Genomic DNA, 23,190 nt, shown 5'->3' with positions numbered 1-23,190 from the left:
GCGGCGGCGACAGGCGCTGGGGGGCACATCGGGAGCGCAGGGCCCTGCCCCGGGTCTGGTGGGGACTGCGGCACCTGCGCGCCCGCTCCCTCAAAGTGACGTTGCTCCCGGTGCAGTCGAGGCCTCAGCACCAGGATCCCACTTACAGAGCAGACACAGGAACACAGCCCCTATTCCAGACAGTGCAGCTTTATATACATTTACCAAATGCAGCTAAAAGGCTTTTAAACAAACACCTAAGGTTAAAAGGTTTCTAAAAGTCAGAATTCAACAAGTACCACCGGAATGTTTCTGCACGGTGCTGCCGTGTCAGTTCAAGCTGAACCCAGGACCGGTGCTCATACTAAGTGAACATGGTGTCTAAGCCCAATTCCCCCGTTCAAGTGTGCCACATGGAAAAATGTTAAGAGCACGGTAGACAACCAGGCACGGTCGCTCCTGGGATTTGACACTGAAGGTAGTAAGCATCAGTGCACAAACTGTATATAATTATGCAAAGTCTTCATGAGCAGCGCTCGTCCTGTGCCATCCTTTTCTCTCAGAGAGGCAACCATGTTTAAAATTACTGTTGGAACAGAACTGGAGGCAGAAATGTGTCTTTATGGCCCTTAGATGGGGTGGTGCTTTTAAAACAGGAATAACCAGGCCCATGGTGGGGGGGTTGGAACTAGATGATATTGAGGTCCTTTCCAACCTTAACTATTCTGTGATTCTATTTTTAGTTAAGCAATAAAATTCAGGACGCTCAACCCCAAACTCAACTCAACCCCAATTTAATTAGAAGAATTTGTCTGTGTCTTTACTCAGTTAATTAGAGCAGGAAAAGCAAAAAAAAAAAAAAAAATCATTAAAAAAATGTATGCCCTTGCACTTCTGCTTTTGGCCTCGCTTACAAAAAGTTGCACTATGAGCAACAAAAGGATATTATGTAGGGTAAGAGTCTGATGATATCAGACCTTTAAACGAGGAATACTAAGGACAGTGAAAGCCACGTAAAGGAGAAGCTCCTCACCTCACATGGCAGTCTCAGAGGTCACTGGGACAAAGGTCTGGATCACAGGGAACTGAAGGCAAGTGAAAGATAAAACCAAGGAATGGCTGCTTTACCTCTCCCTGCTAAGCAACAACCCATTAAAAAGTTGTCATCTTTTGACTTTTATATTCTGACTGTAACCTGACAAGTTGTTATCTCTTGACATGCAGCTAGTAGTTGTATGTTAGAGAAAGGCAGTAGGTATTTCGTATCTGATCATTCTTCTTCAAACTCATTTAATTATTCTATTAGTTTCAGTAAATAATAATTCTTCAGAACTGCTAGAAGAATGCTCCCTACATAAGTTTCAACATGTTCAACTGGTGTAAAAAGCTAAAACCACTGCAAATATTCAAAAACTAAGAAGCTTAAAGTAAAACTGGGAAAATGCATCCAGACATCTTTAATGTTTTTACAGTATCAATACATCCCATCTCACTGGAAGGTGAAGCAAAACTTCCAGAAGAAAACGGAAGTGCACGTTTTTCTTTTACAACATGTTAATGGAACAAATACATACCCCTCTGATTCACTGTATTGCACAGAAGTGAAAATAAGCCAATTTCTTCATGCAATAATAAGAATTTAGATGCATCTTGAAAAGGAACACTGTATATGCACTGGGAGAATATAATGTTAACCAACTCACACAGTTGCTCAATTTATGAGGCTTATGAAATTTTACATTATTATGTTTGCAATATGATAAAAACAATGCAATAGAGGAGGCAACAGGTTTTCAGACATGTGTAGCTTGTCCATACATGACTTATGTGGCACTAGCTTATGTTATTTTGTCATAAATAATATCATTCCCACACAGGCACTCTGTCTAGCCAAGCCTCTGTCACCCTCTCTTATCGCCAACAGGGAGAAAAGCCCAAGTTCATCTCGGCACAAGCAAGTACTCAATTTGAAGTGAAGATGTATAGACATCTTCACATCTCTTGCACAGCACTGCAACACTGATAACGAGCCTGTGTAACCTCCAGTACCACCCTAGTCTTACTGTTTGAGTGAGAGCTTGTAGGTGCCATTTCCACTGTTCAGAAGACAGAAAATTCACACACCTGGGGACATATATCCATCACCACAACATTATGTCCCATACTTCTCCATCTTCTCTCTGGAATCCTCTATTTCTCTGGAAGGCGTGACTGGTCTTAACCTTTTGCTGGAACATCAAACCAAATGAAGGAGTGGAGGCACTGCAGGGACCTGTCCAATGCTGTAGCAAAGGAAGGAGTTATTAAATAAAACCAATCAAATGGCAGAATATCAGGGACAAGATCACCACTGGCAGCAATGGCAAAACTCGTACCATCAGCAATTTATATTGAATACTTTTAAGCAACATCACCATGCATAGCATGTTTCAGTCAGCAACATGTACATTTTTGAGGATGATGCAGAGCAAAAGGGGTTTGCCCCATTATCCAGGTTAAAATAGGCCTTGAGAGATGGGAGTGCTGCAGATTCAGCAGATCTAGTTACTAGAAGAAAACCATGACATTTTCTAGGACTAGATTATTAATTCAAATTTCTAAATTATTAATTAAACTGGATTTGGAATAGCTGTAATTTTTCTTTTAAATAAATGTATTCTCAGGTGCATTCTGTTGTGTCTGATACATAGGAACCTCTTCACCCCAGGCTTCCAGTCTGAATCTAACTTGCCACTGGCAGTGCTAAAAGGAATTCCAGCTATTGAAATCTAGGAGAACAAGATCCAAAACTTGTAAATAACATTTTTTCTTTAACTTTCCTTGCATTTTGTCAGGATGCATCTATCCTTCTGTTTCATCAAACTCTTACAATTTTATCCACTTCCTTAGCTCTACCACTGTAACAAGTTTTAATCTTATGAAAGCACTGACCTCTGCGTCCTTTAATCAGTTTGCATTTAAAAAAGAAAGAACCCTCTAACATCTGCTGCTCCCTTGACTGGTGCAGTTCACATACATTATTCAGTAAGCCTTTCCTGGAAACCTAACAGACTGCCCAAAATTGACAAATTTTGCTGAAATAATTTAGCATATGATCATTCTCAGCAGTTCCTCCTGTACTCCTGCCAGAATTTACCACTCTCCTTGAAGTCAACAGACAAAACCACACACAATGACATCAGTTAGTCTAGCCTGTTAGCTTCATGGGTGATCCGAGTTTTAGGCAGCGATGGGATGTTTCCTAAGCAGTTCCACTCTTGCTATATCATCCTGCCCTCACACTGTGAACAGTTGTACCAACCCAGTTGCTCTTGTGGCTCCACATCAAATTATCAGGCTGAAAAATAACATGGGGAAAGAGTTTCAATCAGATTAATTCCTTTACATGGTTCATAATGTGGTGATACAGCTTGGCACAATCCAGTGGAAACAAGAAGAGACTGGTTAAGCCAGCATTTTCACTACACAATTGCGCATCAAAACTGTGCCCGCATACACGAGGTTTTGTATCACGTCTGAGGCACAAGAAGTCCTTCCTTTCCGCAAGCTCTGTGACAGAAGTAACCTCTGACAGAGAATGAGGTGGACTTTAGGACAATCAAGTTTTAAGCCAAGAATTTATCTAGCAAAGTTAAGTGAGAACTGGGTATTTACTATGTTAATGTTTCATTGTTTGCCCATGCTTTTAACACATCCCAAGTAATACCTACATTTGGAGATGTGCAGAGAATATATATAAGGTAATGTCCATCATCCTCTGGATGCTCTTAAGGAATTATAATATGGACTAAAAATGAGAGAACTATGAGCAGCTTTAAGAAAATAAGAGATTGAGTCCCAAATTTGTGTACATATGTATATATATGTGCTTGTATATACACATGCAATGAATGATCATTTATACCTAGAAAATCCAGGACTGAACAGCTCTTTAAAAGGACATTGATTTCAAAGTCTGAACGTTCACATAAAAAATACCTAAAAGTAGAGAGAAGGAAATTGCCATCAATGAAACAAGAAAAACAGAATGGATATATTAGAGGCTACAGGGAATAAAAGCACTTGAGAATTATAGTAGCCATTAGGCCAGGGTGGGGGGGGGGGAAGGAGGAAGAAGGAAGGAGAGTTAAAAAATAAAGCAAGGGGAAGAAAACCCACAGAAAAATCTAGAAGAATAAATGATCTCAGTATAGGCTCAATAAACTCAGAGGTTGTAAACTCTACACCGCTCTCCATTTACCCTGCTGAGTTAAGCTTCAGCAACTGACAGCGCATTTCAGCTGTTTCAAAGAAATACGCACTGGAAGAAACATCAGGATCTAATAGCAGATATCACATTCTATCACAAATTAGTGCTAAATCTAAAACATGCATAGGTTACTCTAAAAGAGATCACTTACTTGCATTGGAATCACAGTTCTTGCTTCACCCTGTACCCTCAAAATGATAGAAGTTGACAACTTCTAATTTTATACATATATAGCGAGTATAGTAATTTATTGCTGTTGTTACATGCACAGAAATTACATTTCAGCTTTTGATTGCCAGCCTTTGTTTTTCTTGCAATTACACAAAATACAGGACTAAGGGTGATTATCAACTTTCATAAAGCATTGCTGATGCAGTAATGATTACTAAGTTTTACTAGGAAAAAAAAAAAAAAAGAAGTAAGTAAGTTTTAATGAAAAATATCTTCTCTGTCCTTTCAGGTTTACTGCTTGCACTTGATGGCACTGCAACTCCTTCATTCTCTTTGATTTTTAGTGCCTTTCAAAGCAGAAATGAAACAAGAAATCTGTAAATTACAAAAAAATAAGAGTAAACACCCCATCAAAAATTGGCAGCAATAAAGAACTGCTGTTGGAGCCATGGGTTCTTTTGGTAATAAACAACAGCTACTTACCTAATGATATCTAATTCTTCGAAATACGTATCAGTTACAGTCTCAAAATTCATGGGTCCTCATGCACCTGAATTTGGATTCTTTTGGCCAAGAGTGTATATTCAGACTGCATTTATGCCCTTGGTGTCACAGTGTCCCCTTTCCAGAGACAGAAACAGAAGAACATAACTGTCTCTCAGTAGTAAGGAAGGCTGATTATGCAAAACATTTGGAGATCACATCTCAGATAAAAAGAATAAAAAAAACCCTTTTCTGTAAGTAACCATTTGTTCTTTGAGATTCCTCACTCTCACAGGCCTGATGAACTAAACTAAATTGAACAAAAGTAACTTAATTTTTGAATGGGAGTGTCCATGCAACATTTATTACACACAACCTGATATATTTTATTTTTATAATTGATATATTTTAAAGTTAACCCTTTACTTAATTTGTTTTAATTTCCTTTTGTGCTATTTACAGAGATGGGAAAAGTAATGAGGCAGGATATGTTATGTTATGTTATCCTTGCCATGCAGGATAACAGCAGTACTTAAGTCTACTGACTAATAATTTGAAGACAGCTTAAGAAACGCAAGATTGTATCTTGGTATCTTCATGTTGAGTAATACGACCTGAAAGTGTATACCAACCAGATGTTCTATACAGAATATTGTTACAGGAAGTTTCAGCAGCTGGTCCTGCTAAGGCTGTACTCCATTCTTTATGCCAGTTGCTTTAAACCAAGCTGATTCACACAATAATCTATGAGATTTAAAATAACATCTCTCTACCTGAAAAGCTGGTGCTGCAGTTGGCAAAAGACAGGGTTTAACAAAGTTCAAAACTCACAAAGGTACTACAAATTAACTGACATGACTACAATATTCATTATGCTTTAGAAGAGAACAAGTAGAGTTTGAAGATAATCTTAGAGATAGCTGGTGAAAGAGAACAAAATTCAGCACATGGTATACACAATACAAAGGCGAGTTAATTTACCCTGTCTAACATAAGGGTAAAATCTATCAACACGAATTTGGCAATACTGGATTTATAAAAATCTGCTATTCTTGGGGATAAGGAAATTAATTATGAAATCTAACTTGCCATTTGTCTCAAATTCAAACAGATGACACTGGTTTTAGGGAAGTTTGTCATTATGCTTCATTCAGAAGCCTTGTTACAAATGAGGCGACTATTCTTACCCTACTCTAGCAAAAACCTCAGCACAGTGTTTTGCTCCAGGTACAGAAAAAGATGTACAAATATTTCTAGGTACCCATGGCTCCTCCTACTTATAAGTCATAAGCTGGTTTTGCATTTATGTTAAGAACCACTAGGACCAAACTTGCTGGAAATTAATCTTCCTGCCCTTTCTATAGCAATTTAATAAATCCAATGGGTAACAGAGGGGAAGAAATTTTGAAAGATCAGTATCACTTACATGCTTTTAACTGCAAAGTAACCAACAGCCTTTTCAACAAACTTCGCATCTTTAACTGAATAGTACTTGAAAGCCACCAAGAAACAGCTCAGGGGTGAGCAGTTGCTGCTTCTGAGAATCACTGAAACTGGACTTCATGATATTTAATTTCTATCTTAAAGGTTTTGGTTTGGAGCTTACAGAAGGTCCCATATAGTATTTGGAAATAAAGCAGTGAAAATAAATGATGTTTCTTGTTTCAATATTTAATCCAAGCAGACACAGACACAATTTATAAAATTATAGTATTGCATTAAAGTTTTATATAGCATTTAACTTTCATGAATGTTTTCCTTCAGTGTATCATATATTCATATTTGAAAATATCTTTGCACAGTCCTTTGTGCAACTACATGCTAAAAATCTGCAAATGCACACTTAACACTAAACAGCACAAAAAATACATTCTGTATCCATTCATATGCAAATTTAAAACATTTCACTTGGCAGATAAACAATGAAAAGTTATTTTAAAAAAATCAGAAACTACAAAAATGCGCACATAAAAGTCTTCCCTTTTGGATTTTTAGTAAAATACTGCTCTGTATAAGATCTAATGAAAAACTCCAGTGCTTACAAAATACTTTATATCTATGAGAAAAACAAATGCTTAAATTTATATCTGTATGAATTAAACATAGTCACCTTGTTAAAATATAAAACTGAAATCACAGGGGACATAGATCAACGCAGATGTCGCATCTAGCAGGACATGTAAAACTGTAATGAACTGGGCACCAGGCAATCAGCATCATAGAATATATAAACTAAAAACCAGGGACTAATACAAGATGAAGCAGCTACAGAATAAAGTGTTTAAGCAGCTATATATAGTAAATGTAGCAATTCTACTTGAAGAGGAAGTCTTAGTCAGATGTAATTAGTAATAAAAGTTGCTGTGCTTACCGGTGATGAGTACAGTGTCCATCATAAGTTTGTTTCTAAAAGATCTGCATAAATTGACTATCCAGATATGTCACAGTTCTGCAATGCTAGAACTTAACATAGTGTCCTCTCCATCATAAAAACTTCTAAATAGATCTTTTCTCTGACGGTCAGATAGCTCACTTAAGATATGGGGGAACAGCATCTGTGCCTCATAACTTCACATAAACAATTCCAAAATATTGGCATGTCTGCATCATGGCAGTCTTGTGTTGCTAATGAAAATAAATCACTGAAGCATACAACTTTCTCTTCATGGAATATGCTTTCAAACCCTCTTGAGACTAGATGGATATAGAGAGAACAAGATACATTTTAAGACTGCATACAGACTATTCTACAAGGTTTGTAATACCAAGTAAAATGAAATAAAATTTCTTAACCTTGTTTTTACCTTTGTGATCCTGCAGCTTGCTGCTATTCTACAAACACTGCTGAGGCAACAACTGTTTCAGAGAAATCAATATTAAAAAAATCCTATACCACAAGAACTGTGAAACTTGGCACTACACCAAGAAATGGAGGCAAAGCACAAGGTAGGGGAACGGAAAGAAAATCCACAGACTTGTAGATCCAACATGAAACCTGCCTGGAGGCAACAAAATGAATCACTAATTAGACTGAAGATTTCTTCTTAATGTCAATAAGAAGGGTACTTGTGGGTTAAAAATGGTACAAGCACCTTCGAGCCTTCATTTTTCCTATGTAAACCAAGAATGATGGAGCTACTTTTACAGTAGAACTCCCTCCAAAAACACAGGTCAACCTTTTGCCTGAATATTCTTATGGAATATAATAATGATAATTTCATTTTGCTACAGAGAACTTCTATCACAAAACTGAAAAATAAATATTAAAAGTCACTAGCAACAAAAAAAGAAAAAGAACCCACCACAGAGAAGTTTTCAGGGTGCAGGCTCTTACAGAGAGAAATGGACACTTAAGTAATTATAAATTTGACAGCTATGTACACACACATGGACATCATCAAACTCTGGCCATTTTTCTACTTTAGAAAAAAGATACCAAATCAGGGTATCACTAACATTTTAGGAGGCTCTGTAGATCTGTAGTAAATATTTATGTTATTTTATCATCAGAAAACAATGACATTGATAATGCTGGTGATTAAAAAAAAATTAAATGTACGTTACCAAAGGGGTCTCTATTTTACAAATTTATATTTTTTTTAATTCATCCTATAAATTCATCTCCTGAAACAGGTTCTGGATCAGCAACCACTTTTTGCCTCTCTAGTAGTAGAGACACAATAATACCTACATTTTGAAAGTCAGAAAGTTTTTGCCCTGATATAAAACCTGTAGTTCACAGTTAAAGCAAATATGGCAGCTCTGCTGTAGTTAGGTTTTAGTCTCCCTGATTCAACTCAGAAGGACCTGGAGAGAAAATATAAAAGCTGCATTTAAATAATTTTTCCTTTCTGTCCTATTACACTATTTAAAAATAAGCTAGAATATAAGTGTCATACTAAAGCAATGTTAGATGCCCAACTTATTACTGTTCCATATACCTCCCCAAAAGCAAGGCAATTCTGAATTGAGGTTGCCACTGTTATTGCTGCTTACCTGGTATAGTCTGTAAGCCACTGTTTAGAAACCTAGGCACAATTGATGACATGGTAACCTTAACTCAGCATTTCCTAGCTTTTGCTGATTTAAGTCAAAGCAATCGAGGTTCAACATAATTTTTTATAGTTTTCGTAACAACCTGAAAATCATAGCAAAGAAAATGCATTTTTTTTCTATATTATACTTAAAGTGGCTGGTCTTTTTAATAGAGCTTTCTGATTTTTTTAAATGACAGAACATAACAGTGGGGGAAGAGCTGAAGATAGGATACACCTAGCTACCATATTTATTCTGAAGATTTTGATGCCCCAAAATTGACAGCCAGCTTTCTTGACTTTCGCTTGCTGGAAGTGTTTGGTGTTGATTTGTTATGAGGAACTTTTGGAGTAGCCACATTGTCTTGAAATGAAAGAGTTGATTGAGCAGCTTGAGGAGATTTTAAAGGAGCTGAAGAACTGTCTTGCTGTGTGTTTTCAGAAGACACTGGCTGTTCATTCTTTAGTGGTGCAGCTTGCGGGAAACTCTGAAACTCCTTGTGCTCAAAGTTCTTCTTGCTGGCAGCCCTTTTTTTAGTTACCTTTAAATGAAATAAATATTATTAAACAGAACGCATTCTGAAAAACCTGCAAATATTCCACATTTAGAAAACATGCGTACAATTTTAGAAATTATTTTCTAATCCTAAATAGTGCTTCATAGGCCGGGTATTGCTTCAATCATCATGTAGGCACATTTTGTTTTTACAGAAACAGAATATTAAGACAAACCCACAAACAATCTTACCTGCAGAGGTATAAACTGGTTGTGAGAACCAACAGGTATAGTTCCTGCAAGAGACACATTTCCTGGATAGGAGCCAGGATAATAATGTTTAGGCACTGGAGTTCCCCAGGACACTGGACCAAACATGTGAGACGATGAAGGCATTATATTAGCTGTGAAAACAAGTAACTTTTAGCTCGCTCTCCTCAAAAAGAGGATACTAACTCCCAAAGACCCCAAAAGTACACCAACTACATTTGTCTGCATGTTTTTTCAATAAAGCCACATATTATTCATGTTTACTTGAAAACAGGTATTTATTTATTATCAAAAAATACCAAACATTTCTGCTTTTACAGGACTACACCTAGATGACAGCACAGTTAAGAGCACTAAGTCGCATCTACATTTCAGAGCACATGTAACTTAGCATCTCCACATCCTTATCAGAATGAACCATATTAGTATACTTACCAGTGGGTTGTGCAAATACTGGAGGAATAGATCCAGGTGGCACAGGAACTCCCAGTGGCTGATAATTTGGAAACACTGGTGGAGCTGGAGGCGAAGGGAAGTTTACTCCTATAGCACTCTATGAAGAAGGAACCGAAGGATCACAAACAGACACAATGCAACAGAGATACAGATGTTAAAAGATCCTTTTCATACTCACCAAACGCTGTAAAGCAAAAAACGCAGCTTTCTCCTTTGCTTCAGCTTCAGAATGACACTGTGGTCCATGAACCAACAAACCATTTGATAATTTTATGTGACAAACTGTCATTGTCTAGAAAAACGAGATAAGATTTTTGAGGGAATCTGTATTGCTGACACACAAACTGAGAAACAGAGGATTTGCTTGTTTGTTTCGGAAAAAGGCAACAAAAGGAGCTAAGATTTATTTTTAGATGGATTTTCAGTTCAAATGTTGAATATAGAATCATGTAATTATTACGGTTGGAAGGGACCTTATAGATCATCTAGTTAGGATAGCTGAAACAAAGTTGAGAACTTTTAACTTTTCCTGAAAAATCTTTTTACCTGTGGTGTTTTTAGGAAAGAGAAATCTGGTTGCGGCATTCCAACAAGAGAACAAATACGGCAAAGTTCAGCAACAGTAGACAGTGCAGGCTGTGGACAAGCAAAAGGGTGACCTCCAGTTTCCAGTGCTGGTGTGTTCTGAGGGCCTCCAGTGCTATGAGGCTTGTTCATATAAGCAGCTGACAAAAGAGATAAAAAAAATAAAAAGTATAAAAGCTGTAGCACAAACATTGCCTGCACTGAAAGGACAGCAACTTGCTATTAGCAGAAAGTGAAAAAAGCATATTTCATTTTTCCTGGTATTTTCATATCTGACAAACAAAACCCAGGACACTATATATAAAGAGATTTTTAGCTCGGAAAAAGATGGACATTTTATTAATATTTTGAAATTATTTAATATTTTGAAAATCAGTACTGTACTGTCAGCTACGTTGTAAAATGCCACTACAAGGTGAAACTCTGAACTATGAGCTGATGTCCAAACATACCCATTTTTTTACTTTGTCTATATTGCAAGGCAGCTCCATGGCAATCTTGTCTGCTAGGGGGAGCAGGAACATCATTAACTTGGGCTTTCACTTCGTTCTTTGTTTCCTGGTCAGAGCCATCTATCTTCAAAATCTCTTTCAGCATCTGTGTTCCTTTCTTTAAAAATAAAATAAACCATTCAGGGACATGCTGGCATTCAGGTAACACTACCTTTTCACTTAACTCTGAAAATCATAATCAGTAACCCAATCTGAGTTTTAGTTTTCCTATCAGAGGAAACATTTCATCAGAGTACAGATAACAGCATCTTAGCATGAACAAATGTGTTTATTTATTTTTAGAGTAGAAAATTAAAAGTTCATCAATATGTTTAAAAGGCAATATAAGATTTCACAGAGTTTCTTTAAATAGAAGCATTGATGCTAAGATAGCAGATGCTAAATTGCAATGTAATGATCCTGCAGTATACAGACCATAGCAAATGATTGTGGTGACAGATGTTCTTCATTTGTAGCTCTTGCTTCCTTGGAATAAGTCTGCACTTCATTTTCTTTGGAAATTTTCAAAGAAGCTAGAAGGCTTTCAAGTTCATTGTCCTTCTTAAAACAAATATAGAAAAAAGATACATCAACTTAGTATATTACAAGCAGATGCAAGAGGAAGGGTATACGTTTAAGATTAATTTTATGCTTATTCAGGACTTCTTTTTTTTTCCTTTTAGCTTGTCATGTCTGCTCAGAGTGCGAACAGATACCCAAAGACTACATCAAGTTTTGCATACAAAAGATTCAAGTGTTGACCAATACAGGATTGATTTAAAGAATGACCAAGGTTACACAGGTTTGTCTTGTATCTGCTATAAACATGAATTTGCACAGAAGTGACCAAGAATAATTGGAACAAAATGAATTGGAAACTGAAGTTATTCAAAGAGCACAAGAAAATCAAATGTCTAAATACTACCTTTCCACCTGTACAGGGACCATCAACTCCAGCTTTCTGAATTACAGGCATGTTGGGACTTTCATTCCTCTTCAAAAGTTTGACATTGTACTTATTCACACCTGCAAAATTCTGAAATAAACTGCAGCATTTATTATTGAATACTAATATTCCATTACTCATTGTAACACAATCACATTAGAAATGCATCTACAAATAGCTTTCACAAGCTAATATTCTTAGAGGATTTCAGCTTACTAAAATCCTAGCATTTACGTATTGCCATTACAGCATAGCTTTTAGAGTCTAACAGGAATAGGAAAATAATTTGTATCATCATTATACATCTTATGTACTTTCTCTCACTTTCTGTCTGTAAAATCTCTAGAGAAAAAAAATCTCCAAAATAAAATTTACCTAGTAGAAGAATCAAGATGCCAGTTACAGAGAAAACTGTAAAATGATGAACCAGATTAGAGTAAAATGAAAAGAAAAGAATACATTTACTCAGTACGGAAGAAATTACCTGTTTGTTTGATATTTTACTATGTGGCTGACTTTCACCTCTTGTAACTTTGGAATCTTCTTTAACTACAAAAGAATGTATTCTTTTGAAATGCTCTTAAAAACTATAATGATCAAGACTCAAAAAAATAAATAACTCTGTACAAGCACACCAAGTTGCACTGATTTGAATGTTTGCATCAAATGTTTAATTCATACTTCACAGGTAATTTGTTGCATGTTTTTCTTGTAAGATAAAATGAAGTATATGCAATAACATATCTGACTTTATATTCCACAAACATGATCACAAGCAAATTTTCAAAGACAAGTTGTGGTTGGTTTGTTTTTTGGCTTTTGTTTTTTTCTTTCTTTTTTTTGGTTTTTTTTTTTTTTTATTTTAATAATCAGATGGGTGGAAAGTCATAATAATGCTGAACAGCTTGATTAAAAGGTTCAAGTATGCACACCAGGACATTATTTGGCAATAACAAGTGCAACATAGTGTTTATGTAACTATAGTAAATTTTTTTCTGTTGATAACCACAAAAACTCAAAAAGATTTCAAAGAAGATTAGCTAAAGCAAGTAGTTTTCCTAAACAAAGTGTCTAATTATAGTACTTACATTTTTTATATGGCTCCTGCTTTCTCTGCTGACCTTTAAAGCTGCTGTCATTCAATCCTGGCTTGTAGAACTGATTGCCAGTTCCCAGCTTCATTTCCTGAGGTAGAACTGCACCCTAGGATTTCAAACATCAAAGCTTAACCATAAAACTATTTATGTATTATTTACATAGTAGTCCCATATGATTACCTCCTTCCACAGCTATGCACACCCTGTGTAACAATACTTTCATCCAGAGGATTTATTTATTTGTGGCATTAACTAGAAAGTTTTCTGATGTAATGAACTGATATATAAAATTAAGTACCTTCACATTTTGACTCCAGGGATCTGTTTAAAGTTTATATACTAACCTTCTCATGCATGTTTTGCTGACTGTGGTGAGACTTCCCAGAATTCTGCAGTGACTGCCATATGCTGCAGAATTCATCATCTTGCTTACTCTGTGCCTGACAAAACAAGAAACAACACCCCCAACAAGCTCAGCAGCTTTAAACCCCACTTCTGAACAGCTACGCATATATAAAGACATTCTGAAAATTGTCCAAGTCTAACAGTGCTCAGATAGCAGGAATTTTCATACTGATACTACAACTTGCACATATATAATTTATGAAATAGGCTATTGTGGTAGGTTGTATTTATGTAACATCTTTTCCTAAGAATGACTATTAAACAGAAATGATCTTAGTTTGAGATTGCTTTTGATTTGTTATTAACTGAAGTTACTATCACAGAGTATAATTAGACAATAATTCAAAATGGTTTTAAAAGCATGCTCTCATGTTTGGTTGCATTCTTAAATTTTATTATTAGTATCCTATTTTGTAAGGCCTTATCAGTCAGTCTCAACTGCTTAATGACATTACAGGTATGTTACCACAGAACTGAAGCCCAGCTATGTAAAAAAAAACACTTTTGAAAATCTAGACTCTAAACAAGTACAACACAAGATATTATACTCATTCAAGAACAGGGACAAGTTCTGCTCCAGTCTGTATCAGGATTAAAACATCTGATGTACTAACCCAAAGCTATCTATTAGTCATGAGAAAAGGGGACCACTTTAAACAGGGGGCCAAAATATTGAGACATTCAGATCCACTACTAAATGAATCAGAACACTCACTTTGTTTTTCTGATTGCCACATCCTTTTTGGGGTGAGTTAGAGGTGCCCTGATTTTCAGCCCTGAGATTGTAATGCTGTCTTCCATTCATCTGCTAAATCACACGAGAAAAAAAAAAAAACACCAAAAAAATCAGGTGTATCATTGCCTTAAATTTTCTTTTGGAAAGTAGTTTTTCTTGTACAGACTTAAAAAACATGAGACAGTGCTTCTCAAACACACCTATAAGCAACATGAAGATACCCATTCAGCTGATTTTCCTTAAAGAAATCACTTATTAAAAAGTAAAACTTAATCAAACTAGTGAGGATCCCAATTCACCCGTAATTTTCCCCCCTTTACTGTATTTTCAAACAAAATAAAGCATAACCAAGAAGCAAAACCAACAAGGATATCATGTCTTTTCTGTCTGAGCATGGGTGAACTTGGCCTACAGGAAGAACTACTTTGAACAGAGCTTTAAGGGAACAATTACCTCTCTGCTCAGCAAAGTATTTGTTGACACCAAATATTTGTCTCTTGGAAAGGCAGCTGGAGCTACAATTGTCAATAAGGACGTTTGGTCTTCTTCATTATTTGATTAACTCATTTCATAAAGATTATCCTACTTTTAACATACCAATGCAAAAATTAAATTTTGTTTGTACCAATGAAGATGGTAACCATGGTCATAGTTCAGCATCTAGGAAAAAAACATTTCTGTAAAAATGAAGGAAAAGTCTTACTTGAGTAGGAACAAAAAGGGAGCGAGGAGAATGGTTGAGGCCTCCTAGATGCACTTTTTGTGAGCATACAGACGACAGATCGGATGCATATGAATTGTAGTTATTCACAGCTGGCTGAGGTTTAACTACGGCTGTCAGTTTTTGATTTCCCATTTCTGACCGACTACCATGAGACAGGTTAATTAAGGCACTTGATGGCAGACGATACCCTCTGGCAGGTGAGCACCTTAAGACAAGCAAATGACACAGCTGTTTCATGTAGTTCAATTACAGACATTTCAATATATTTTAACATTAACAGGCTGAAAGCTGTATCCAGTATTGAATTACCCAGTGATAATCCCACTCTTCTCTCCTTTGCCCTCTGGCTGTCAAAACCAGAAAAGTCATTACTAGTACTCTGGGTTTATATTGTACCTTTCAGCGCTGAGCTCAAAGAAATTTTAAAGACAAGTGAGTTGTTATAGCACAGTTCTGTAATATTTATGTAAAAAATTATGAACCAGGAAACAAGTATTCATTTTTCCAAGATAAAAACTGAAGCCAGTAGCAGAATTATAAACAGAACTTACACAGCATTTAACCAGTTTTATATCTTCCTTTATGATTTCGAATACCGAAGATTTTCTGTGTTACAGGATATGCCCTTGCAAGCGAAAGGGTTGTGTTATGGTTGCTGAACAGAGGGGATGGGTAAGATTCTCCTCTAATTTCTGTCATAAAAAACTCGATTTATCTAAGAACAACAGTAAAATAAAGCCTGCTGAGTAAATATTTGCACTCAGAAGTTCACCTGATTACTTACAGAAGAGTTACCAAACTTCTTAAAACAAAAGCATTAACCATGCCTCCACCTCCTGAAAGAACAGTTCAGGTTTTTAATGGTGGTCAGAATTTAGTGCCTAAGTATCACTTACTGATAGTTCAGAGTCCCTCCTCCAGAGGAACAGATGATTAATATTTTTCAATCGACATGTTGAAGACATACTGATTACAACCTGTTTTCTACATATTCATTTAGAGAGACATCTGGATTTAGTGCTTTATTCTGCTGGTTGATATTTGCTTTCTACAAATCACAAGCTTCTAAACATGCAAAAAAGCCTAAAGAACATGTCCAAAATACATAAAATATATGCTTCATAAAAATTATCTGTACTCAGAGAGGAATAAAAAAAAAAAGAAACAAAAAAGAAACATGAAGGAAATAAAAACTGACCAACGCTGTTCAGAAAGTTTTAAAAAGAGGTATTAAAAATAGTCACTGAATCCAACAGCAACAATTTCATGCCATCTGTGCCAACAGCATGAAATTACTATGAAACCCCCTGCACACACCTTATAGTTAGGCCTCCAAGGAATTCTTCATCAAATAGAACTTCAAAGAGCACATCTGTTTCTCTACTGGCTACAGAAAACAAAAAAAAAGTCATCTTATATATGTAACAGCAGCTGTTTTCATATAAGTGATGTAAATATCTGTATTAGCTACGCAGTAAATAATAAAAATATCAAAACCTAACTAATCAGCTACAAAACCAACATTATTCCTTAAATGAGTTTATTAACAACAACTCAGATATGTTTCTCAAAGTCATATCTGCCCTTTTAGATTATGTACCATGCATAACAACTTATCAACCTGCAGTTTATAGCAGTATGTCACAGCTGTCAAACTGCCAGAAAAGAGATGCAAGCCATCTTTATGTTCAGGCAGTTGGAAACTGACAGCTCTAACATTACGTTCTTGCACAATGATAGACTAACTCTCCTTTAAAATTATAGTATATGATCATTACAGAAAAAATACCCCTTTTAAAAAAGCTGCACTCAAGTCTAGTCTATTCAAGATTCTGTTGAATGCCAATTGAATGAGAAAGCAACTACTTAAATGCCAGGTATGAAAACAGTCTATATTACTGTATCTCAAACTGCAATGCCACTATGATTCTACAAATCCTTTTGTTTACCTGAAATACATTTATGGATAATCTTGTCAAAGAAGGTATAAATCCATGCCATTTAACAGAAATGGAATATCACAGAATAAAAACCAAATTCCAAATAAAACAATCTGAGACAAGTAATATTTGATAAAATTTTATGCTTAATGTAAGTATTCAGGCTAACATTTAATATTATCTCTACTTTTCCTAAATTTGCCCGTATCTCCCCATAACTTCATTTTGTTCCTTTTTTGCAGACTGTCTTCTTTCTCACAGATCTCTGCCTTCTTCATATTAAGAAAAAACAAAGCATAATTTCTCATTCAAAGTACAGCATTGTTAACACATAAAATTAAAATAGAATACCTGTAGATTTAATTTGAAGAATTAAATATGCCATTAGTGGCTTCAGGTTACACAGGCTTCATAGATGAGAAATTTCTGTGCGTTCACAAACATTAGACAAAACACTTTTCTGAAGCCTGCTTTCACATCACTAGCTGTGCTGTTATATAGCTATAATGCCATAATTATGAAAAATTCTTACCTCCTTTAATTCCTATAATGGTACCTCGAAGACCAACTGGAACGGAAAAGTTCTCTCTTACATTGACAACACGGTCAAACAGCTTATACTCTGCATCGCGATCTGGAACAACCCCATTCTGTTGTTCTAATGGCTGACAATGACCAAAAGACTGTGTTAAGGTTTGCAAAACAAAATAGGGATTACAATCAAAATGCATTTACAACAATATCAGAAACACACTATAAAGTGAACTTTCGTGTGTGTGCGTGCATAAGTTTAAGAACAGAAATTTTTCCTCCCTAGACACAAAGCATTTTTTTCTTGCTGCTGTCACTTACTGCTGCTGCCTGAGTAACAGCAGTGCCGTACATGACCCAAGGCAGACCAATGGGATCAATTTAGATAAAATAAAGCCACCAGGTGTAACCTGCCTGTGTCAGTAACATGGCTATCTCTGAAATACCAAGCAAGATAAGCAGTTAGTTCTATGTCAAGAACTGAATAAAAATCAAAACAGGCAAGAAGAGACTAATAGGAAGTACATTTTATTTTGCCTTCATTGTACAGCCAATAATAACTGTAGAAGCATGAAGGACAGAAGGCAGAAAAGAACTGAAAGTCAGTATAATACGTGACGGAGTCTTTAGTAGAAATTCTCTCTTTTTTAGAGACAGATGATGCTATCAAACTGATTTTCTAGAAGGCATCATAAAACTTCTTCCGTCAATACTGTCATAAAATTCCCCTCTCTGAAAGTTGGTATGCTTACGCAAAATAAACACCATTTGGACATACTGACTCCAAGAAAAAAAAACCCACTTTTCATGTCACTTACTCTGTACAGTAAATGGGGTTTCACAGTTACTCGCACCTTCTTGTTGCTCTTTCTCTGCTAAAGGAAAGAAACAGGAAGTTATTACAAACTACTGTAGGAACCAACACTGGATTTCAGGTACAACAAAACACCTAAAAAGATAATGGAGAAGTCTTCTGTTTCTTTTAGATAAAGGTATACAGCTTTGTGAAGTCTTTAGGATGACTAAGACCAGTTTTCAAAACATGGGATTTCTTACCAAAGCTTTTGCACTGTTTGGCTAATTTGAGAACTCACACTGATTTTATTAACATGACCCTGCAAGTAATTGCAAAGAAATAAGCCCATTGTTTCATGTGGCTTTGCCTTTAGCTTTTGCTTTAGTAATTTTCTTGTCCCCTTTTTTGATCTATGGCTTCCAAAACACAATTTTCTAATTTTCTTCAGACCAAAAAGAAACTGTAAGAGAAAACCAGCTGACACTGCACATAGAAAAATCACTTCAATATTTCAGAATCTATATACTGACACATGTTCCTTTCTAAAAATCACGGTTCAGAGAACGGAGTATGGCCTAATGCTGCTGGATTGCCTGAAAAAGAGTCAATTAAAAAGATTAATAATGAGTTCTCCTGAATTTCAAGGACAATTCACATTACAAATTCAGGTCTTACATTACATTCTGTACTCTTTTTCTTTGGAATGAGAGGTAATCTTCAGTCGTCTTATTCTAATTCAAGAACCCACAAAGTAACAAGCAGTTGTTTTTTTTGTTGACCCCTGCTCACAATGATACCAAGCTGCATACCTTGCATTTCTCTATTTCTTCTTCAATTTTCTCAACGATGGCTGCATCCAAAATTTGCAAGTCACAAGATGCACGAGACAAAGCAGACACAGGATGTGCCTTTAACCAGGCAACAATTTCTTGAACTTTCTCAGCTCTAAATAAAAAAGACATGAATTAAAACTTTTAATTGTATAAATAACGCATTTCACCACATTCCTTGATTTAATCATCAGGTATTATGATACAGGCGCAGTGCTTGTATACATTCATAATGTAACAATTTAAGAGTTCTGCATGAGTTTACAATAAGGGTTAAAAAATAAAAATCTAACTGAATCATGCAATACTGATTCAAAATTATAAACTGAAGTTTTGCCAAGAAAAAAGAACTATTCAGTAAATTATGTTTGCATCCCATCAACTAACCATGACCAGCTGTGATTAAAGGTTCTGTGACTAGCTGTGTCTCGGAACACAGTGAGAAAGAACTTCAGGGCATGCCTCTACTAAAACAGAACACAAACCTGAAATTAGTATCCCACAGTGGTAGATGCACCCGGCAAGAGTTCTGCATCATGCAGAATTACCATCTCAAGCCTGTGAATAGAGCTAATACTAAAAGCCATTTAAATGTTTCTATACTGTGTCTGGAATCAAGGTTGCTCCTTGTCTCCCATGAAACTGACTGAATGCATACTTAAAATGTACAAAGTACTTTAAATTCTGAACGTGTTATTTTTCAAATTTGAAGTGATCTTAAACAATTGAAATAATTATTGCTTATCTTCCAAAAGTGATCTTTTGGTGATTTTAGTGATTATTCATGAGTATGCTTCTTGAGGGTTACTTTAAAAGCAAGAATCATGAAGTAGCCACTGGAAATTAGTTTTCTCACTTACCAAACTTGAGATAGGAGTCTGACAACGACTTGAACTCCACAACTACAATGTACAACATTCTGATATTTTTTTGAGAGTCATGACTAAACTCATGTTGCTCAAGGAATAGCAAGGTCACAGTTACATAACAGCCACTCTTTGATTACCATCAACTTCATAATGTTGTCAGTCTTTATTCTACTTATTTTAGGGGTGGGGGAAAATAGGAGAAAGAAGGCTTACCCATTCTCATCCTCTCCAGGCCAAACGTCATCTTCATAGAAGATATCTTCCTGGCTATTCTTGGCTATATAATTAAATAGTTCAGGAACCCTAAAAATGAATGAATGGAAGATAAATTTAGTTTCACATCAGCACATACCACAGAAAAGCCTAATCAAAACAAACTCTGACGAGCTTCAAAATTTGTGGAGGCCAGACAGATTATTTCTTACTTAATTTAGTGTCATACTGTACATTTGTCAAGCTGCTGACAGAATTATTCTATCCCAAAAATATGCTTCACCCTGGAGGGAGAGACTTTTGGAAGGAAAACACTGGAACAAAAACAAAAAAAAAAAAAAAAAATCAAGCCGTCTCCAAAAGCAAACTCACTGGCTGTCAGATGTGTGTTCAGAGGACAAAATCCAAAGACTGATCCAAAGGTGGATAATTTGGATGAAGTTTGTATCCAATATTTACCTTTCTAAATACTCAGCAAGTAGTTGTTCTACTGCAGAAGAATACGTCCATTCATTTCCAACTTTCTTAGTATAGCCAGGAACTTCTTCATTCTTCTTATTGAACTTCAGGTTTAGTCCCACATTTGCCTTTTGTTCTCCATGAGGGCTGGAAGTAAAAAAAAGTTTATTAGCTTATGTGCGTGTATACATTAGGAAACACAAACATATATCCTCAGCCTTAAACCACAGTAAAATTAAAATTAAATTCATTGTATTGTTTACTTGTTAGCATTGTGTCGGTTGTAAATGTTACAGGACATATGCTGTGCTGTGGTAACTTTCCACATGTACGTCCATACCTTATTGCAAAGGAAGGTAGGGAATATTTTACCCATCTTCCTTAATAGAGACCTGATCAACCACAATCTACCTGGCATTTACCAAAAGGTAGATGGATGCCCCTGAACAACCAGTGGGGAACAAATGTACACATTAAATCAAAGAAGATGCTCATGCATCAACCAATTCCTTAGTGAGTTGTCATAGGAAACCACAATTCTGACATTCATAAAACTATAGGGATTGCTTCCCTTTTATATGTATGTATATGCATATATATATATATGTGTGTCTATGTATAAAAAGCAGTTTTAGTCTCAGCTACTTCTGAAAAAAAAAATACAGGTACAATTATAATCCTTTTATACCAACAGTAATGTTAAGTGCAATGAAATTAGTTCCCAATTCCACTTTTCGCTCTCAGTGTGGCAAAGTAATTTCAAGTTCTTGCTTTAATTAGGTGAATAGCTAACCAGGAAAGTCAATTTATGTCTTTCACAATACTAAAGCCTACAGAACAACTCTCCAGTAAACAAAAATTAGGAAGGTTATGATAGGAGAGAAAAACACTGCATATGAATTTAGTTCACAGAAAATCTACTTTAAAGCTTCACATCACAAAACTGTTATATGCTTGGTAAGCACAACACTTAAACATACCAGAAATTAGGTAAAGTTGTATTAGAATTCAGAAGCTTCTCTACAGTCAAAATTCACAAATAGAACTTACTTTTTCTTTGATCCTCTTCCAATAAAAATACTCCCTGTAAATCTGGAGACAAGATATCCACTTACTCCAAGACGGCTGGCCAAAACATATGCAGGATTGTATTTCACAGAATATTTCTTTAAAACAAACAAACAAAAAATATTGGCAATTCCCAAAGGATAATGATTTTTATACAAAGGGCAAATGAACGATATGGAAGCAACCCTTAAAGACATTTACCATTGCAAAATATATTTGGCCGATTGTTTAAACTTCTACTAGAAAACCAGAAGCACTTACATGCTGGTTCTGTATTAAAGGATCAAGTTGGGGTTCACATGGAATATTGAAGACAACACGTATTCTACCTTCTGTGATCACATCACGAGAATCTTGAACCTTGGAGAGAAATACAACACATTAAAAATGTTACTTAAAACCAGCTGTCTCTGGATACTTCGCCAGTAACTTTGCTGCAGTAATCACAGACATTCTTCTGGATTCATCATCTTGCCTTCATCTGTGCAGTGCTTCCTCATAGAGGCAACCTAACAGCATTAAAGGAATCAACAACTAAAACTGGTCCAAAATGGGAACTCTGTGCCTTGCAAATTATCCCAAATAATTACTAAAAATAATCATGCATTCAAGCTGTGCTACCTTTTTCCTGCTATGTGAGCAACAGTAATAAGGAAAGCAGAACTCCCTCCTCCTCTGACTAAGCCATGAGGGAATCTTTGATTTGGAATTTTAGCTAGCAAGCGACCACTACTACCACAGAACATATTTTTATTATTTTAGGCTTGTGAATAACAAAGTCTAGGGAAAAAAAAAAAAAAAGAAAAGGAAAAAGAAGTGATTGGAACTAACTTCTCCCATGCAGCCATAGTAAGGAGATCCCAGCATAAAGGCTGTACTTCCAGGAGGAAATAAGTCATCCAAAGTTTTGATGTTTGAAAAACGAGAGTCAAAGGCTTTGATATCCTACATAAAAAGATAAAATTAATAATGTTAAGTACCATCAGATTGTAGTAGAATTAAGAAGTTCATCTAAATACACACTTATTCTAAAACATCTGAATACGAAATAATTCAAAGGCAAAGAAGTTAATGCTATATTACAAATGCTGTTACACAAGCAACTATCCTACTGTAGTAGCATAGTTGAGCACCACTAACTGTACTTCATTCAAAATACCATTAGTAAAAACATGACAAAAGGTATTTTTTCAGTAAAATCTCTAAACTGTGCAATTTTTTTCCCAAATTTCATGATGAAATACTTGCCTAAGCATGTTATGCTTTTTAATACAATAAATGACATTAATTTGTTTACTTTTGTCCATTCTTTTGTTTTAAATGAACATATACCCTTTCCTCTGCTTACTCTCAACAGAATAA

At 35.7% G+C, this 23,190-nt stretch overlaps 1 protein-coding gene and 1 long non-coding RNA gene across 2 annotated transcripts in view; both read right to left on the bottom strand.

Moving 5' to 3' along the window:
• Positions 1 to 1,401: 1,401 nt before the first annotated feature.
• Positions 1,402 to 5,361, bottom strand: LOC136010956 (uncharacterized). The gene is made up of 2 exons (XR_010611105.1): positions 4,883 to 5,361; positions 1,402 to 4,774 (listed from the first exon to the last, which is right to left on the bottom strand). It is a non-coding gene; the product is annotated as an uncharacterized LOC136010956 (long non-coding RNA).
• Positions 5,362 to 6,532: 1,171 nt separating this feature from the next.
• XRN1 (5'-3' exoribonuclease 1) overlaps positions 6,533 to 23,190 on the bottom strand; it is a 38,503-nt gene continuing 21,845 nt past the window's right edge. The window contains exons 22-43 of the mRNA XM_065674925.1: positions 22,660 to 22,773; positions 22,090 to 22,188; positions 21,811 to 21,926; positions 20,761 to 20,907; positions 20,302 to 20,391; positions 19,199 to 19,334; positions 18,412 to 18,468; positions 17,595 to 17,727; positions 16,440 to 16,509; positions 15,102 to 15,327; positions 14,378 to 14,470; positions 13,602 to 13,697; positions 13,249 to 13,363; positions 12,645 to 12,709; positions 12,140 to 12,250; positions 11,650 to 11,775; positions 11,176 to 11,332; positions 10,685 to 10,863; positions 10,317 to 10,430; positions 10,118 to 10,235; positions 9,665 to 9,816; positions 6,533 to 9,458 (exon numbers count right to left, since the gene is read on the bottom strand). Of these exons, the coding sequence (XP_065530997.1) occupies positions 9,168 to 9,458; positions 9,665 to 9,816; positions 10,118 to 10,235; positions 10,317 to 10,430; positions 10,685 to 10,863; positions 11,176 to 11,332; positions 11,650 to 11,775; positions 12,140 to 12,250; positions 12,645 to 12,709; positions 13,249 to 13,363; positions 13,602 to 13,697; positions 14,378 to 14,470; positions 15,102 to 15,327; positions 16,440 to 16,509; positions 17,595 to 17,727; positions 18,412 to 18,468; positions 19,199 to 19,334; positions 20,302 to 20,391; positions 20,761 to 20,907; positions 21,811 to 21,926; positions 22,090 to 22,188; positions 22,660 to 22,773 (2,805 nt within the window). The 3' untranslated portion in view covers positions 6,533 to 9,167. The remainder of the gene's footprint in view (positions 9,459 to 9,664; positions 9,817 to 10,117; positions 10,236 to 10,316; positions 10,431 to 10,684; positions 10,864 to 11,175; positions 11,333 to 11,649; positions 11,776 to 12,139; positions 12,251 to 12,644; positions 12,710 to 13,248; positions 13,364 to 13,601; positions 13,698 to 14,377; positions 14,471 to 15,101; positions 15,328 to 16,439; positions 16,510 to 17,594; positions 17,728 to 18,411; positions 18,469 to 19,198; positions 19,335 to 20,301; positions 20,392 to 20,760; positions 20,908 to 21,810; positions 21,927 to 22,089; positions 22,189 to 22,659; positions 22,774 to 23,190) is intronic.

The sequence above is a fragment of the Lathamus discolor genome, chromosome 3 (genome assembly GCF_037157495.1).
Source record: "Lathamus discolor isolate bLatDis1 chromosome 3, bLatDis1.hap1, whole genome shotgun sequence".
In the NCBI taxonomy this organism is placed as follows: domain Eukaryota; kingdom Metazoa; phylum Chordata; class Aves; order Psittaciformes; family Psittacidae; genus Lathamus; species Lathamus discolor.
Note: the sequence above shows the minus strand (reverse complement) of the source record. Positions and strands in the feature narration are given on the sequence as shown.